An 18,650-nucleotide genomic window follows, 5' to 3' on the forward strand; every position below is an offset into this window, starting at 1 on the left:
TGAAGGTTCACCTTCCAACAGGACAACTACCCTAAGCACACAGGCAAGACAACGCAGGAATGGCTTCGGGACAAGTCTCTGAATGTCCTTGAGTGGCCCAGCCAAAGCCCAGACTTTAACCCGATCAAACGTCTCTGGAGAAACCTGAAAATAGCTGTGCAGCGACGCTAACCATCCAACCTGACAGAGCTTGAGAGGATCTGCAGAGAAGAATGGGAGAAACTCCCCAAATACAGGTGTGCCAAGCTTGTAGCCAAGAAGACTCGAATGTGACTTCTTGGCTGCCCAGTCATGTGAAATCCATAGCTTAGGACCTAATGCAGTTATTTCAATTAACTGATTTCCTTTAACTCTAACTCAGTCAAATCTATGAAATTGTTGCATGTTGCGTTTATATTTTTGTTGAGTGTATTTATGAACTCAAGCCGTATCTCCAGTCATAACTATCTTTTTTTTTTTTAAGACACCCATGTGTATGCTTCAGGTTGTCTAATATGAGCAACTTAATTTATTCTAAAAACATTATTTGGAATCCAGTTGACATGGACAGACCCTTAAGGTTTACACAGGCAGCCCAATTCTGTTCTTTTTTTAAACTATTTGGTATTTTGACCGATCAGATCAGCTCTTTTGTCAATAATTGGGCAAAAGATCAGAATTGTGCTGCCTGTGTAAATGCAGCCTGTGTTCTGTCAGATTGTGACTAAACAGGCTGGGCAACTCCTACCTCACTTTCTCAAACATTAGGAACTTCCCCTTTAGAAAAAAACACTTATAGTTCCTCCTATTGAATCAACACCTATGTGGATAGGAGATAGGGAATTTTGTTAGAGGCTCAGTTGACAGCATGTGAGCTACTGGTCTCTACACTGAAACAGATCAGAGCTGTACCGATGATATCTATTGGATACAGTTACATACTTAAACAGAAACATGTCCATCACTGTCAACCTGAAGAGGATCACCAATCTACCTGGGACGTATGATCGAAAAGTGGAGTTATCCTTTCGAGGTACATAAGTGCAGTTATTTTGAGCTTTCAGGAATTCAGCTTTCATTAATATATTTGATATGATTGTCTGCCATGGATGCAAGTTATCCTCTGAACATTTATTGTATTTGATTGACATGAAAGTAAATGTTTGCTTTACCTGGAATGAAACCTGAGGATCAACTAGGTGAAAGAGGATTATTTCATATGGGGTGGTGTTGTACATTTAGTCATCTTGTAGATCCACAGGTGTATTACAGTTGTTCTTGAATTATGGTAGCATTTGAAGCTATGAAGTGTTTGTTTATAATTACATTGTTTACAAACAATGCAGTGAATGCATTGTTTGTAAACTTAGCTTTTGGGTTCTGATGGAGTTAGACAGTTGAACTAAGCTCATAAGCTTAAGTTATATTCTTTAAGAATCAATGGCTACATATAATTAATTTAAAACTCAGAACATGTATGTGGCAATAGCAGATTGCCCCTTTAAACAGAGGCCACAGATTATCAATCCTAAAGTAATTAACACCCTTTTTTTTTTAAATAAAGTGATATGATTAATAATTTTGCTCACAATGTAATTTCCCTTAATTTAAATTGAGGAACACCAATGACACTTTCAATTTAGACATCAAATTATCAATGGATACATTTATGACATGCTAAAAGGGTGTGATTAGCTAATAATCCTCTTTAATATAGACACCTCCCCCGATAACAGTTTGCCACTCGAGGGAATGCTCAAGGTCCTTGTATATCTTTGTAATAAGGGATTTTCAAGGCGGTAACACCAACACACACAATTATATTTGTAAAAAACAAAAAGGTATTTTTAATAGCATTTTGTTTTTTTTGACCTATACAATATATTAAACACATGTTTACTTTCTTCCATTTAAAATGGTAGATATACAGTATATCTATACATTCCCAAATGTCACTACAACTGTACTCGATTACTACTGGGACAAACCAAGTACTTTTAACAAATCATAAACATAATGTTTTGCAGTATAAATGACTTTCATTATGTTGTATCAATGATAAACAGTTCAATATAAACAAAAACATGTATGATGTGTAACTATTTGCCATTTTAAAGTGTTTTTCATGGTTGCAAAGGAGAGGGATGCAAATGCCACCGCAATTCAAGAACGACCCATTAAATTACTTATAGGAAAACAGTATCATCTTATTAAAACTACTGTGGTTTATATACTTATTTTCAAGTTTTTGCCAGTGTAATGATAATTTCTACTGTTTTCTGTCCTACAGTATATTCATACAATGTGTGAATGTCTGTAGTCTTCTCAGCATATTTATCCATTCTCTAGGTTTTACCCACAAAACCAAGATTCTTCAGTGTGAAAATATTGCCATTTTAAATGAGGTAAGATCCTTCTTGAATTAAATATTTGCCCACTATCAGGGTTGGAGTCAATTTGAGTTGAAATCATACAATTCAGGAAGTGATTTTAATACAAAATAAAAAAATTAAAACTTTTGAAATAAATTATAGTTTCTCCTTTTCAGTTTATTGAAAAGTCATTGAAAACAGATGCCCTTGTTCAATTATTGTAATGGAATTTCAGTTTACTTCCTGAATGAACTGATTTCAATTCGAATTTACCCCAACCCCAAGCCTGGGTACCACTCCCTGTACTCCATGTCGTGCCAAAGAGACTGGCCTTTCTGCTATCGTCAAATATTAGAACTCCTATCACTTTTAACTTTTTCTCCACAGAACACGTTGGTATATGGTTGCGCTAAGCAACTGTTTGTTTATCCAGACGAAACCAGTTTTTCAAAAGTTGCTAGCTCATGTCTTAATTCTCAAACTAAATAAATACTGTAATTCCAACCACAAAATTTATTCGTTTTAAGCCTCAAACTACAACAACTTGCCTAGCTAACAGCTAAATGTTTGTTTTTGACTTTGTTATAAATTCTAACTCTATTTTTTGAGGCTCCACATGTTGTCATTGAAAATATTAATGTTATTTCCAACAACCAATGAGCAACTCCACCGTAGATCCAGCGCATATTGAATGCTGAGAGATGCCGAAAGGCCAGTCTCTTTGGCAATAATAAGGAATGGAATGTTAGCTAAAGAGACTGGTACTCAGACTGCCCTAACCCTGCTTCCCGTTAATTAAGCAGTAAGGCCCGAGGGGGTGTGGTATATGGCCAATATACCAAGGCTAAGGGCTGTTCTTGTGCACGACGCAACGCAGGCAGGATACCGCCCATAGCCGTGGTATATTGGCCATATACCACAAACCCCAGAGGTGCCGTATTGCTATTATAAACTGGTTACCTAATCCTGAATGCTGATTGGTTAAAACCGCATTCCAGCCAGTGTCTATTCCACAAGTTACCACCAGCTAAATCTACAGTGAGGAAAAAAGTATTTGATCCCCTGCTGATTTTGTACGTTTGCCCACTGACAAAGAAATGATCAGTCTATAATTTTAATGGTAGGTTTATTTGAACAGTGAGAGACAGAATAACAACAACAAAAATACAGAAAAACACATGTCAAAAATGTTATAAATTGATTTGCATTTTAATGAGGGAAATAAGTATTTGACCCCCTCTCAATCAGAAAGATTTCTGGCTCCCAGGTGTCTTTTATACAGGTAACGAGCTGAGATTTGGAGCACACTCTTAAAGGGAGTGCTCCAAATCTCAGCTTGTTACCTGTATAAAAGACACCTGTCCACAGAAGCAATCAATCAATCAGATTCCAAACTCTCCACCATGGCCAAGACCAAAGAGCTCTCCAAGGATGTCAGGGACAAGATTGTAGACCTACACAAGGCTGGAATGGGCTACAAGACCATCGCCAAGCAGCTTGGTGAGAAGGTGACAACAGTTGGTGCGATTATTCGCAAATGGAAGAAACACAAAAGGCCTGTCAATCTCCCTCGGCCTGGGGCTCCATGCAAGATCTCACCTCGTGGAGTTGCAATGATCATGAGAACGGTGAGGATAAGCCCAGAACTACACGGGAGGAACTTGTCATCGATCTCAAGGCAGCTGGGACCATTCACCAAGAAAACAATTGGTAACACACTACGCCGTGAAGGACTGAAATCCTGCAGCGCCCGCAAGGTCCCCCTGCTCAAGAAAGGACATGTACATGCCCGTCTGAAATTTGCCAATGAACATCTGAATGATTCAGAGGAGAACTGGGTGAAAGTGTTGTGGTCAGATGAGACCAAAATGGAGCTCTTTGGCATCAACTCAACTCGCCATGTTTGGAGGAGGAGGAATGCTGCCTATGACCCCAAGAACACCATCCCCACCGTCAAACATGGAGGTGGAAACATTATGCTTTGGGGGTGTTTTTCTGCTAAGGGGACAGGACAACTTCACCGCATCAAAGGGACGATGGACAGGGCCATGTACCATCAAATCTTGGGTGAGAACCTCCTTCCCTCAGCCAGGGCATTGAAAATTGGTTGTGGATGGGTATTCCAGCATGACAATGACCCAAAACACACGGCCAAGGCAACAAAGGAGTGGCTCAAGAAGAAGCACATCAAGGTCCTGGAGTGGCCTAGCCAGTCTCCAGACCTTAATCCCATAGAAAATCTGTGGAGGGAGCTGATGGTTCGAGTTGCCAAACGTCAGCCTCAAATCCTTAATGACTTGGAGAAGATCTGCAAAGAGGAGTGGGACAAAATCCCTCCTGAGATGTGTGCAAACCTGGTGGCAAACTACAAGAAACGTCTGACCTCTGTGATTGCTAACAAGGGTTTTGCCACCAAGTACTAAATCATGTTTTGCAGAGGGGTCAAATACTTATTTCCCTCATTAAAATGCAAATCAATTTATAACATTTTTGACATGCGTTTTTCTGGATTTTGTTGTTGTTATTCTGTCTCTCACTGTTCAAATAAACCTACCATTAAAATTATAGACTGATAATTTCTTTGTCAGTGGGCAAATGTACAAAATCAGCAGGGGATCAAATACTTTTTTCCCTCACTGTATGGCGTTAAAATGCCTATTTAATCTGTTCCATCTGACTGTGCAATCCACTGTCTCATCAGTCCAGCCAAGCAATTTATAAACTTGATCTCCACTATAAAAAGCATCTAGACATTATCTCACATTTCTTTTAGACTAACATTTAGTTTTCAACAGCGGAGATTTGTATAAACCTTGCTGTCTGTCTCTCCGACATTTGCAACATTGTTTCAATATTCAAATTCGATCTCCAGCTGTCCCATAGTAATGAACGAGTCGGGATGAGACAGACAGGCAGAGTTTCTCAGCCAGTCGAAATCATGAATCAGCTGGCATAATTTTTATGGATATATACAAAGAAATGTCAATTAAAAAAAGGTCAAATGAAACGAAGTGCAGCTAGTTTGCAGTCTTTCCAGCTTCAGTTTGAAGTGATTGTGTTAGCTATGTTGTTGGCTAGCTCCTCTGAACAACAGTGTCCTGACGAGTGAGCACATTTTCTACGCCAGGCGAAATCGCTCCTCATTAGCTCATTGTTATGGATGTATCCAAATAAATGTCACTAGAAAACAGCTTAAACAAATGCAAATGCAGCTACTTTGCTGTTATTCTGACATGACCTTAAGTTAGCCGTAGTTGGCTAGCTAGCAAGCAAGGGATAAGAACGTTGCCAGCAAGTATGGCAATGGAACGTTTAGAACGAACGACTGGGTCGCGTCCATAGATACAGAACAAAAGACTGAACGACTGGGTCACATCTCTGGCAACAAGCCGGCTTGGGTAGCAACCCTAGATTTGTGTCGGGACTATATATTGTGGAAGGATGAAATAGTATGATTAAATTAATCAAAAATAACATTTTTAATGAAAATATGTCAATTATTATTTGAATATGTTGGTAACCCTAGTACACTAGTATACCCCCAAGTACTTCTCTGCAGCTGCCACAACAACATCTATTTTCTGTGATTTAAGTTCCAATTCTGCGGTACAATTGATAACCATTGCTATAAATGCTAAGAAGCCAACCTTACTGAAGCATATATCACTCATTGGCCTATCCCTCTGTGCTCGCACAGATCTACAGTGGCTTGCGAAAGTATTCACCCCCCCTTGGCATTTTTCCTATTTTGTTGCTTACAACCTGGAATTAAAATGTATTTCTTGGGGGGGTTGTATCATTTGATTTACACAACATGCCTACCACTTTGAAGATGCAAAATATTTTTTATTGTGAAACAAACAAGAAATAAGACAAAAAAACTGAAGAAACACCTTTTGCAGCAATTACAGCTGCAAGTCTCTTGGGGTATGTCTCTATAAGCTTGGCACATCTAGCCACTGGGATTTTTGCCCATTCTTCAAGGCAAAACTGCTCCAGCTCCTTCAAGTTGGATGGGTTCCGCTGGTGTACAGCAATCTTTAAGTCATACCACAGATTCTCAATTGGATTGAGGTCTGGGCTTTGACTAGGCCATTCAAATACATTTAAATGTTTCCCCTTAAACCACTCGAGTGTTGCTTTAGCAATATGCTTAGGGTCATTGTCCTGCTGGAAGGTGAACCTCCGTCCCAGTCTCAAATCTCTGGAAGACTGAAACAGGTTTCCCTCAAGAATTTCCCTGTATTTAGTGCCATCCATCATTCCTTCAATTCTGACCAGTTTCCCAGTCCCTGCCGATGAAAAACGGGGATGGTGTTCTCGGGGTGATGAGAGGTGTTGGGTTTGCGCCAGACATAGCGTTTTCCTTGATGGCCAAAAAGCTCAGTTTTAATCTCATCTGACCACAGTACCTTCTTCCATATGTTTGGGGAGTCTCCCACATGCCTTTTGGCGAACACCAAACGTGTTTGCTTATTATTTTCTTTAAGCAATGGCTTTTTTCTGGCCACTCTTCTGTAAAGCCCAACTCTGTGGAGTGTACGGCTTAAATTGGTCCTATGGACAGATACTCCAATCTCCGCTGTGGAGCTTTGCAGCTCCTTCAGGGTTATCTTTGGTCTCTTTGTTGCCTCTGATTATTGCCCTCCTTGCCTGGTCTGTGAGTTTTGGTGGGCGGCCCTCTCTTGGCAGGTTTGTTGTGGTGCCATATTCTTTAAATTTTCTAATAATGGATTTAATGGTGCTCCATGGGATGTTCAAAGTTTCTGATATTTTTTTATAACCCAATCCTGATCTGTACTTCTCCACAACGTTGTCCCTGACCTGTTTGGAGAGCTCCTTGTTCTTCATGGTGCCGCTTGCCTGGTGGTGCCCCTTGCTTAGTGGCGTTGCAGACTCTGGGGCCTTTCAGAACAGGTGTATATATACTGAGATCATGTGACAGATCATGTGACACTTAAGATTGCACACAGGTGGACTTTATTTAACTAATTGTGACTTCTGAAAGTAATTGGTTGCACCAGATCTTATTTAGGGGCTTCAGAGCAAAGGGGGTGAATACATATGCACGCACCATTTTTCCGTTATTTATTTTTTTCATTTCACTTCACCAATTTGGACTATTTTGTGTATGTCCATTACATGAAATCCAAATAAAAATCCATTTAAATTACAGGTTGTAATGCAACAAAATAGGAAAAAAATGCCAAGGGGGATGAATACTTTTGCAAGGCACAGTACCATTCACAGGGATCCTCTCAGAATCCCTCACCCTTGACCCATCCTCCTCTACTTTATTCACTGCCTCAGCATACCACACCTTCTGCACTATTCTGACTGTAGCCACCTCAACCTGCCTCTCTCGATCCGGACACTTCCGATCACCAGCAACATGTGCACCCTTTACAGTTGACACACACAACTTTATCCACCGAAACTACACAATCCCCTATCCCATGCCCTCCTGCACTCTTCCCACATCTTGGAATCTCCCTCCTACACACTGCTGCGACATGACCATAAACGTTGCACTTGAAACAGCGCAGTGGATTCAACACAAAAGCTCTAACAGGATAACTGATATGTCCTAACGTGACCTTGTCGGGTAAAGACTGATTCAAAACTCAAAAGGACTGACAGTGACTCCTCTGTTTCACCATGCTCCCCACCGGGTCAAACGGTGGGCGTCACGAACACCAGGAATCTTCAACTTGAATTGTTCCACCTCCACACTTAACTCTACACCAGAAATCACTCCCCTCAATGGTGCCCTGTACCAAAGCGCAAAGCAAGATACAGGTCTTTCCCCAAGTTGCATCGCACGGAGCGCCTGCTCCCTCTGATCTGAAGAAACACAAACAAACATCACAAGTCCACTTTGGATTTGTGCATTAATTGCAAGCAACAGCCAATCAAAACGAATGCGTTTGTCACATGATCCATTCGAAGGTTCGGAAGTCCGGCCCAGTTGTCATGTCAACAACACAGTGCTGCGGAACCGTGATCAAGGTGGACAGAAGAGACATTAACCAAATGGGAGCTGTATAAAATAAATACTGGCATCAGGGCTAGTGAAGGTTTATGTACATGGTTTGGAAGTCAGTAGCTAGGTTTCCATCCAATTGGCGACAGATTTTCATGTGAATATTCTAGAATCCGCATAAAGAAAATATGTTCAGTTTCCACCAAATGGACTTGTTGCAGATAAAATCAGTGTGTGATGACATAGTGCACACAAAATGTACTTTTTCGCTGAAGTTTTCATGTACTGAATAAAAATCTAAAGTTCGATGTGTTTCATTTGTATTTCCAAGTCTACCGATAGTTTTCTCACAAAAATGGTTGCATTAAATAGCAAATGTGCCTACTCTGGTCTTGGCACCTGCGCTCTAGCCTACAGCTCGCAGATACAGTGTGGGTAGGTTGTGCGGGTTGTCTAGTCTACATGGTGAGATTATTATGGATAAGATCGAGAATATTTGTCAAATGGCAGTTAAGCCTTGATCATCATGTCACCAGAATAAGACCCTCGATATTTATTGAAAAGCAGCATCAAGCTCATCACCATGTACTTTCACCACCCTGTGAAGTTCACCGTAACTTATTTCCTCTGTAGCCTAATAAACTGCATGGTTTCCCAAGTCGTAGTGGGAGGACCACACACACGATATCATCGCGTGACTCCAAATCTACTTCGATATGATGGTTTTTGGTTAATTCATGTAACAGCAAAGTTGCTTGAGATGATGTCACTTGCAACCTGCAAGTTGCTTTGTTTAGGGGTTCACAGGATGTTGCACTCACCTTGGCTGTTGTCGAATCCACAAGATAATTTTGCCACTAACCTTGGCTGTAGTCGAATCCACAATACTTTTTGGATATTTGATGATCATGTTAGGTTCTAGAGTGCAACATCCCTTTTGATTTGATTGTGGTAAATTAGGGGGTGGACTGTAATTTGTGTGAGATTTTACAATCATTTCGGAACTGTCCGCATAGAAAAACTAGGTCTCTCTCTCTCTCTCTCTCTGTGTGTGTGTGTGTGTTCTTTGTATGATCTTTTATTAGCAATGCTATCACTACTTGTAGGTTGGATGGAGCTCAAGGCTCTGTTCCTCTCTCTGTGAGTCATCAAGTTGTCATTTACCTTACTGGTAATGGGTGGATATTCTCCACACATAGCAAACACGGGTGCTAAGCTCACAGTGGCACTGTGTGACAAGCATGCACGCACAAATACAGACAGAGAGAGAGAGAGACTGGGGTTAACCTTTCACAAACACACATTGAAGGTGGTACTGAATCAACATGAGGAGTCTCCATATCCCTTGTAAAGAAACGTATTCAGTTTCTTATTTGCGTTCGCATTTGTTGAGGGTTAGTTAGTGGAAGTTATCGACTGCTAATTATCTTTTTGCTATTTACAGGTATGTTTGATTGATGCTATTATACAAATGTGAACAAACACATGCATGGTTCCATTTTATGGTGTTATTGTTTTCCTGAACATAGATTTGCAGAACTTCCAATGATGTTGGTCCCTCTTTAAGAAAACTTTAAATATAGATGTAATCAGTGACTTTTAAGTGTTTTGTTTACAGAATACAAAGTACACTTCTGTCCTGGGATCCTGGTAATGGCAAGCAAATGTGTGATTGATGAGAGAATATCGCCCCCTCACAAATTACCCCCAGCTATTCCATACTCTTGAATGTCTCCATTTCTGCAGCACTTCAGGTGGCCACACTATGGGAAGGTCATCAAGGGTGAGGTTCTCTCTGTCAGTGTGTACAACTGCAGCAAGGTTTTCAGCAACAGGTCAGTCTACAGATCATCTGACGTAACTGTGACATGCAAGGCCACACATATCAATAGTGGTTATCTTTCAAGTAATCATTCGATATCTCACTATGGGATACATCTTTGGGGTGTCACCACTTCTGTCGAAGACAGACTGGCTGCGCTGCGACTGGGAGGGACCCTCCCCCTTTATAAGTCGCTGCGTGCGAAAAAAGAGGCTAGCTAACGCTGCAAAGCTAAGATAGCTAGCCTAGTTAACACTGCAAAGCGAGCTAACCAAGCTAGCTAACTCGTGAAGGCGAACTACCTACCGCTTCTAGCTAGTCCTACCCACCAACAGTGGAATTGCTATCCAGCGCCCTTGTTTAGTGCACCTAGCATTCAGTCATGTTGTGCTTACTGAACTGCCCAGTCCCACCTCACGGTGCTACGGTCAAAGGGACTTGCAAGACCGGAGAAAGACGCCACACACGCGGCTTTCTTCGGCTAGCTTTGTGCTAGCTCAAGCTAGGCTACTAGCCCATGAGGCGAACGCCAGCTAGCTAACTACCAGCTTAGCTAACTACCAGCTTAGCTAAAACTAAAGCCTCACAGCTAACGTTGTGCTTACTAAACTGACCAGTCCCACCTCATGGTGCTAAGGTTTGAGAGACTCCAAAAGTGAAGGAAGACGCCACCCACATTGCTTTCCCGCGGCTTAAGCTAGACTACTAGCTCACACAACTAACGTCAGCTAGCTAACTGCCATCTAGTGACTGCTAGCTTAGCTCTCATATTTAGTTCACCTAGCAATCAGTTGCTTTGTGCTTACTAATTGAACCAGTCCCATCACACGGTGATCCGGTCTGATGAGCGAAAAACAGGCTAGCTAACGCGTCAAGGTGAGCTGTGCCACTGCTAGCTTAGCTTATGGGCCAAAGCCCACACGGCTAACGTCGGCTAGCTTACATAGCTACCAAACTTTCTCCCTGCGATATGGCTGCCCACACCCCTTCACAAGGCGACTCTAACAAGGCTAAGGACCCTGCACCTCATCCGTGTGCATGCAGGTCTTTGATTTCAAACAAGGATTCATATACCCTTTGTATTGCTTGTCTGGGGGTCGAGCAGGGCCAAGCCTCGTTCGATAACCCTGAATCTTGCTCGCATTTCCGTGTGTTGCCAGAGGAAAAAGTCTACAACCTTTTTTTTACCAACAGAGTTCCTGTCAAGGGCTACTCTAGTTCGGACATGTATGGAATAAAATAGCTCAGACTGCTGACGGCTAGCTAAATACGGCTAGCTTAGCTAAATTAAAGCCCATAGGCAAGGACATGTTAAAACAGCCCCAGGCTAACACTAGCTGGGCTGACATCACAGTTGCCACCAAGCACTGTTCCCACTCCAAGGGCACAGGGCCTTGTTATTTAAGTGAAAAGGGTGACTCTCTAGAATGCCACCAGAGGGTGCCACCACACCATCTCTGGTGAGCGCGAGTCATCAGTCTTGTGGACAGCTCACTGCCAAAGGGGAGAATTGATGCACATGCGCAGTTAATCCCTGGGTGCTATCCACGATTACGAGGGAATACAGGGTTCAGTTCACTATAAAACCACCCATTTTCTTCTGGATAAATCTTCCATCCTCATCCGGATCAGCTGGCCCTCTGGGCATGCCCGTAAACGGATTAATCTAAATCCGACAGGCCTGCCACTTAAGGTTGTTGCGGGTGCCAGGGCCCCTTCCACATGTTCACTGTATGACAATAAGTGGCACGTGTTTGAGAGATGGTGCGATCTGCAACAGATAATTCCTTATCAGTGCTCTGTATCCGAAGTGTTATGCTTTTTACAAAACAATACAGTAGGAAAACATCCACTTGTATGTCATTTTATGAAGGGTGTGCGTCGTTTATGCCCAGTTTCAAAGCCTTTAGTCCCGTCATGGGACCCCAAATCAAATTGTATTTGTCACATGCGCTGAATACAACAGGTGTAGACCTTACCGTACCGACCCATGGGGCGGCGCACAATTGGCCCAGCGTCGTCCAGGTTAGGGGAGGGAATGGCCGGCAGGGATGTAGCTCAGTTGGTAGAGCATGGCGTTTGCAACGCCAGGGTTGTGGGTTCAATTCCCACAGGGGGCCACTATAATATATATATATTTTTTATGAAAAAATAAATAATGTATGCACTCACTAACTGTAATTCGCTCTGGATAAGAGCGTCTGCTAAATGACTAAAATGTAAATGTAAATGCTTACTTACAAGCCCTTAACCAACAATGCAGTTTTAAGAAAAATAAGAGTTAAGAAAATATTTACTAAAGAAACTAAAGTTTTAAAAAGTAACACAATAAAATAACAATAACGAGGCTGTATATACAGGGGGTACCGGTACCGAGTCAATGTGCGGGGGTACAGGTTAGTCGAGGTAATTGAGGTAATATATTCATGTAGGTAGGGGAAAGTGACTATGAATAGATAATAAAGAGCGAGTAGCAGCAACGTAAGAAAAAGGGGGGTCAATGCAAATAATCTGGTTAGCCATTTGATTAGCTGTTCAGCAGTCTTTGGCTTGGGGGTAGAAGCTGTTAAGGAGCCTTTTGGACCTAGACTTGGCGCTCCAGTACCGCTTGCCGTGCGGTAGCAGAGAGAACAGTCTATGACTAGGGTGGCTGGAGTATTTGGCCATTCTTAGGGCTTTCCTCTGACACCGCCTGGTATAGAGGTCCTGGATGGCAGGAAGCTTGGCCCCAGTGATGTACTGGGCCGTACGCACTACCCTCTGTAGCGCCTTGAGGCGGTGAATCAACCAGTCAGGATGCTCTCGATGGTGCAGCTGTAGACATTTTTGAGGATCTGAGGGCCCATGCCAAATCTTTTCAGTCTCCTGAGGGGGAATAGGCATTGTCGTGCCCTGTTCACGACTGTCTCGGTGTGTTTGGACCATGATAGTTTGTTGGTGATGTGGACACCAAGGAACTTAAAGCTCTCGACCTGCTCCACTACAGCCCCATCGATGAGAATGGGGGCGTGCTCAGCCCTCCTTTTCCTGTAGTCCTCGATCATCTCCTTTGTCTTGATCACGTTGAGGGAGAGGTTGTTGTCCTGGCACCACACAGCCAGGTCTCTGACCTTCTCCCTATAAGCTGTCTCATCGTTGTCTGTGATCAGGCCTACCACCGTTGTGTTGTCGGCAAACTTAATGACGATGTTGGAGTCGTGCTTGGCCACACAGTCGTGTGTGAACAAGGAGTACAGGAGTGCAGGAGGGGACTAAGCACGCACCGCTGTCTATTGTGCTCGAAGCTACAGTATTTCACAGCAGCCTTTAGAGCCGATGGAAAGCGTGAGTGCCTCTCTTTCAAAACTGCTTTGCTACTTGCCCTTACTTCTGCAAAGCAAGAAATGTGTGAGCTGCATGCAGTTCATCACTCGTGCCTGCAATTTGCCCTGGGGTTGCCTAAGGTCAGCAAATTGTGCCTAAGGTTAGCAAATTATCCTACAATTGCCTCACCCACTGCCTTTCTCCTCTCTGGAGGAAGTACGGCTCCATTGTTTCTGTCCAGCGCGCACTTTACGCATCTATATGGACAGGAGGAGGGTTTTAAGGAGGAGAAACTAGCTTTTTGTCTCCTGGGCACCTCCTCACACAGGTAAACTACTCCGCAGTGCAACCTGTCAGACGTGGTGTAATTCGTGCTTCAATGGTGATCACGCCCCGAAAGTGTTTCCCATAGTGAGATACCGCACTCTATTATCAGAGAACCTGGGTTTCGCAAGTAACCTTACGTTTTGTGTATAGGTTTTATAGTATGTTTATTTTGTGACCAGCCTTTCTTCACTGAGGGGAAAAATAAATCCCAACAAAAGACAAATGCTGAATTTAATCTAATGTTTAATTCAATTGATTTATATAATATGCTTATATGGAGGGGTGGCCCAATGCTGTTTGACCGTGATGTCTCCCTCAGGCTCCTGGGTAAATTAATCATTAGTCTCCAGCATGTGGTGACCGCTGGGAGACTGCTACTTCGAGAGCCACTGACAGACAGCAACTACAGCCAGACAAATGTAAGTCAAACACATACACCAGTGGAGGCTTCTGCAGGGAGGATACGGAGAATGAACCTCCCCTGTAATTTATATTTTTTAAACGTATGAAAAAAGCATCCTGGTACACACATACACAACACACACGCATACACACACACAGGTTTATTTATCTATAAAGGCACTTTTTATACTTTATATGTTCAGATATACATTGAGCTGGACGTACGATACCACCCTGTGCAAGGTGCTGCCGGTGGATGGGAGGGTGAGGAATTCCTCAATGTGGAAGACAATGATGAGTGAGTGAAAGAATAGTATGCAGAATACTGCACCATATTTCTTCCACCATATTTGTCTATACTTGATAACAGATTGCATGCTCACCGACATTGTTATGTTCTTCCTAATAATGTTGATGAATTAATATATCATTTTATTTAAAAAAATCTTCAAGTCACATATCAAACTCTCTCTCTCATTTTCTCTCCCACCTTTCCCCGTTTCTCAGCTCAGGTCTTGTTATCAGAAACTCTGGTTTTGCTGAGCCTGGGTAAGTCCTAGACACTGTAATTGAGATTGTTATTGAGGAGTGCTCAAATTTGATTGATTGATGTCATTCTGAGATGAGATCACATTCAGTGAACTCTAGTCACATGGAACGTTTCTGTGGACGATTTCTCAAGTTTGAGACATTTTGTTCATTTGTTTCTTATTGTATTTCATATGACAATGATCCAAATGATGATACTTTGACTCAGGTTAAAGCAGAGTCTGCGACCCGAGAAACTCGACCGAGAGACCAGGAAATTAGGGCGCGGTCTGGTCAAAACCGGGGACGAGGATGATGAAGACGATGACGAGGATGATGACGATTATGACATATCAGACATGGAGTCTGCCAACATAACGTTCACTCCCATTTTAAGGTGTTTTGTTTTTTTCTCTTGTTTCTGTAGAGGGATTTTTTTTTTATTGTTTTATTTTTTACACACAGTAGTTTTCGTTGAAAAAGTGTATATTTATATGCTGAGTTGTCTGTGTTATATGTTTTAGTCGTTGCAGACCTCTTTCAAAGCATGTGCTTGCCGCCACACCTCGAGTACAGAGCTTCCAGGTGAGTGAGGAAAGTTATGGACGAGAAGGCATAGGAACAGTTTCCCTCAACACCATTATTAAGAGATGCTTATGTCAACCTTTAAAACCCACTGGTTTATGTAATATTTGACATAAAGGGTTATGTCACATTCGACATTGGTGGTTATGTCACACAGTTATGGCACATTTATGAATCCTTTATAGAGCGTGGCATACAGTTCTAGATGATTTGTGACCCATTTATATAGTGCTTTTGAAGCCTTTATTAATGCTTTATAAGGACTTCATAAATGGCACTTCATTTAAAGCGGGACAAAGTTGGGTCCATCTAATCTAATCTTTATGATCACACCATTATTTGGTCCATGGAAAACTTAATTCAAGACCAGCATCTTAAAGTCTCTTTCACTCTTTCTCTCAGGTTAATGTGAATGTGTTGGAGGCCCAGAAACTGGTGGGTGTGAACATAAACCCAGCCGTGTATGTCAGAGTGGGAGAAGTGAAAAGGAAAACCGCTACACAGAAGTCCACCAACTGTCCATTCTACAATGAGGTGGTCTTTTTAACCCCGAGTCTCAGGGGGTATAGACTATACCCTCAACACCATATGTATTTGGACAGTGAAGCTAAAATGTTAAATGTGTCTTTATACTCTAGCATTTTGGATTTGAAATCAAATGTTTCGTATGAGGTGACAGTTCAGAATGTCACCTTTTATTTGAGGGTATTTTCATACCTTTTTCACCAGATTATGTTTTGCCCAATAGGAACTGAATGGTGAATAATGCATTGTGTCATTTTGGAGTCACGTTTATTGTAAGTAAGAATAGAAGATGTTTCTGAACACTTCTACATTCATTTGGATGCTAGTGCTACCATGATTATGGATAACCATGAATGAACTGTGAATAATGATGAGTGAGAAAGTTACATTTACATACCCCCCCAAAAAATTGTTTTAACCTCCCCTGTCATCATTATTCATGATTCATTCATGATTTTTCTAATCATGACTTATCAGGATTAATTTGTGTTCAGAAATATCTTATCTACTAAACTTAGAAAGAAAATTACTCCATTCATCATTCATCGATCAGCTCCTATTGGGCAAAACATAACACAACTAAGACAAACTGCAAATGCATAAGTGAATTTATCCAAATACTTATGACTTCTTCAAACTAGATAGTGCTTTCATTTCTTAACAGTAAAACCGATATGTTTGAGAATACCCTCAAATAATACCCTCGTATGAAACATTTGATCTCAAATCCAAAATGGTGGCGTATAGAGACAAATAAAACATGTTAGCGTCACTGTCCAAATACAATGATGTTGTGTAATAGAATAAGATACATTATTTTACATGTGGAGGTATCCAAGATACTTTTTACTTAAGGTTTCAATTCCCCACACATTACTTAAATGTTTCTTCCCTCTCTCAGAACTTCATGTTTGAGTTCCAGGAGACACAAGATGTGCTGTTTGATAAAGTTATTGAGATAACGGTAAGTTGTAAAAATAGTTTGTTGTAAGTCTGGACTTCACATTTTTGATTATCAGAATATGATTCAATATATGTCAATGTAAAGTGAAAGGAGGTATCTTTGTCCTGAAGCCACATTTGCACACTGGAACCACAGGATCATGTGGTATGATACATAATGTCCTGGGCTCACCGGATCAGTTAAGATAATGTCATGCTATCCTTGGATATACTGAGCCTTTGTTTTACCACATAGGTTGTTCACAAAAAGATGCTGGGATTTATGATGACACTTATCGGCACCTTCAAAATTGACATCAGCACTGTCTACAGTCAGCAAGGTAAACAATATATGACACAAAAACTTGGAAGCATGTATAAAAGGGAAGATAAATCTGTGGTTCCCTGATAAGACTATGATTTAAAGGTTAAAGGGCATAGTCCTTATTCTTTCAATATTGTAATTTTAGTCATTATTTTTGACATCACTACTCAATAAAAGTATCAGCCTTGTATTTTTTTACTCATAAAGAAGTATCTCTTTCTGTCGCAACAGATCACAGGTTCTACCAGAAATGGGCTCCCCTTACTGATCCCAGTGACACCCGGACAGGGATAAAAGGTTTCGTGAAGTGCACCTTGAGTGTTGTGATGAAAGGAGACGCAATGGGAATGCCCAGTTTGCCCAATTTAGGCAGTCAGAACAATGACATTGAGAAGTGAGTTATAGCTTTTTCTTGAAGGAACCTCCTAAGACAAATGCTGAACATTTTATTAGCCATGTAGACCACTCCTTGGTGGGTGGTGTTTATAACTCACTTTAAGCTATTGCTTGAATTCATTGGCTGATTTCCCATTTGGTTTTTCTTCTGCCTGTATTGTTAATTCATTCATTTAAAAAAAAAGAAATATTGATGCAGGAAAGCTTTTAGATAACTGATCACTATTCCTGGACTTGCCTTTCTTAATTGCCTGAGGGGATAAGTCAAGTTGTATTGATTTGAATTGAAATTGGGCTCATGTTGCTCTCTGTGTAGGAACCTGCTCTTGCCCAAGAGAATGCCAATGGAGAGGCCCTGGGCCAAGTTCCTGGTGAAGATCTACAAGGCAGAAGGCTTGCCCAGTATGAGCGCTGGCTTCCTGGGTGGCCTCTCTAAGATGATGCGGGACAAGAAGGTCTTCATTGACCCTTACGTGCAGGTCACATTCGCAGGCCAACAGGTACAGGTGCAGGTTCTTTTAGATGTTGGATATCAAGGTTTTGGTCAATTCCATTTAAATTCAGTCAATTCAGGAAGTAAACTGAAATTCCAATTCCATTGGAATTCAAAACCGATGTCGGTCGCATTCATATCACAAATATTCTATTAAATGGTTTTGTTTGTTTTGTGAGTCATTAGTGCAGGTTTTTTGTTGTTGTGCCAGTTCACATAAAAAAAATACTATAGTATACCATCTTTTTTTATTTAACCAGGGAGTCATGCTGAGACCACTGCCTATTTTGCAGATGAGCCCTGCATTTAAATACTATATTATTCACTGTGGTGTTTTTGCAGACTAAATTCAGCACACTTTAAATCTTTGTTTCTTAACAAGCTCAGTCATATGTTTTCTAAACAATAAATCATTGTCAATCTACATACCAAGGTATTTGTATATAGGGACTCGTTCGATTATAGAACCATCCAATGAGTAAAGATATAATCCAGCTGAGGCAATCTTACATTAACTTGAATACAACGTATTCGTTTTTTGCACGTATTAAGTACGAGTTTTAAATCAGTAAGGGCTTCCTGCACAACTGCAAAATCGGACTGTTGCCAGGTCAATTGCGTACATAATAGTATGATCTGCATATAGATTATTATTTTTATTTTTTTAA

The 18,650-nt window shown here is 41.3% G+C and overlaps 1 protein-coding gene across 1 annotated transcript in view; it reads left to right on the forward strand.

The window, feature by feature from the left end:
- Positions 1-228: 228 nt before the first annotated feature.
- Positions 229-18,650, forward strand: part of fer1l4 (fer-1 like family member 4) — an 87,072-nt gene continuing 68,650 nt past the window's right edge. The window contains exons 1-13 of the mRNA XM_045223962.1: positions 229-1,012; positions 2,329-2,384; positions 10,081-10,169; positions 14,106-14,205; positions 14,392-14,486; positions 14,696-14,737; positions 14,946-15,113; positions 15,241-15,301; positions 15,704-15,835; positions 16,728-16,790; positions 17,025-17,109; positions 17,325-17,487; positions 17,806-17,989. Coding sequence (XP_045079897.1) covers positions 934-1,012; positions 2,329-2,384; positions 10,081-10,169; positions 14,106-14,205; positions 14,392-14,486; positions 14,696-14,737; positions 14,946-15,113; positions 15,241-15,301; positions 15,704-15,835; positions 16,728-16,790; positions 17,025-17,109; positions 17,325-17,487; positions 17,806-17,989 — 1,317 coding nt within the window. The 5' untranslated portion in view covers positions 229-933. The remainder of the gene's footprint in view (positions 1,013-2,328; positions 2,385-10,080; positions 10,170-14,105; positions 14,206-14,391; positions 14,487-14,695; positions 14,738-14,945; positions 15,114-15,240; positions 15,302-15,703; positions 15,836-16,727; positions 16,791-17,024; positions 17,110-17,324; positions 17,488-17,805; positions 17,990-18,650) is intronic.

The sequence above is a fragment of the Coregonus clupeaformis genome, chromosome 12, assembly GCF_020615455.1.
Source record: "Coregonus clupeaformis isolate EN_2021a chromosome 12, ASM2061545v1, whole genome shotgun sequence".
Taxonomy (NCBI): Eukaryota; Metazoa; Chordata; class Actinopteri; order Salmoniformes; family Salmonidae; genus Coregonus; species Coregonus clupeaformis.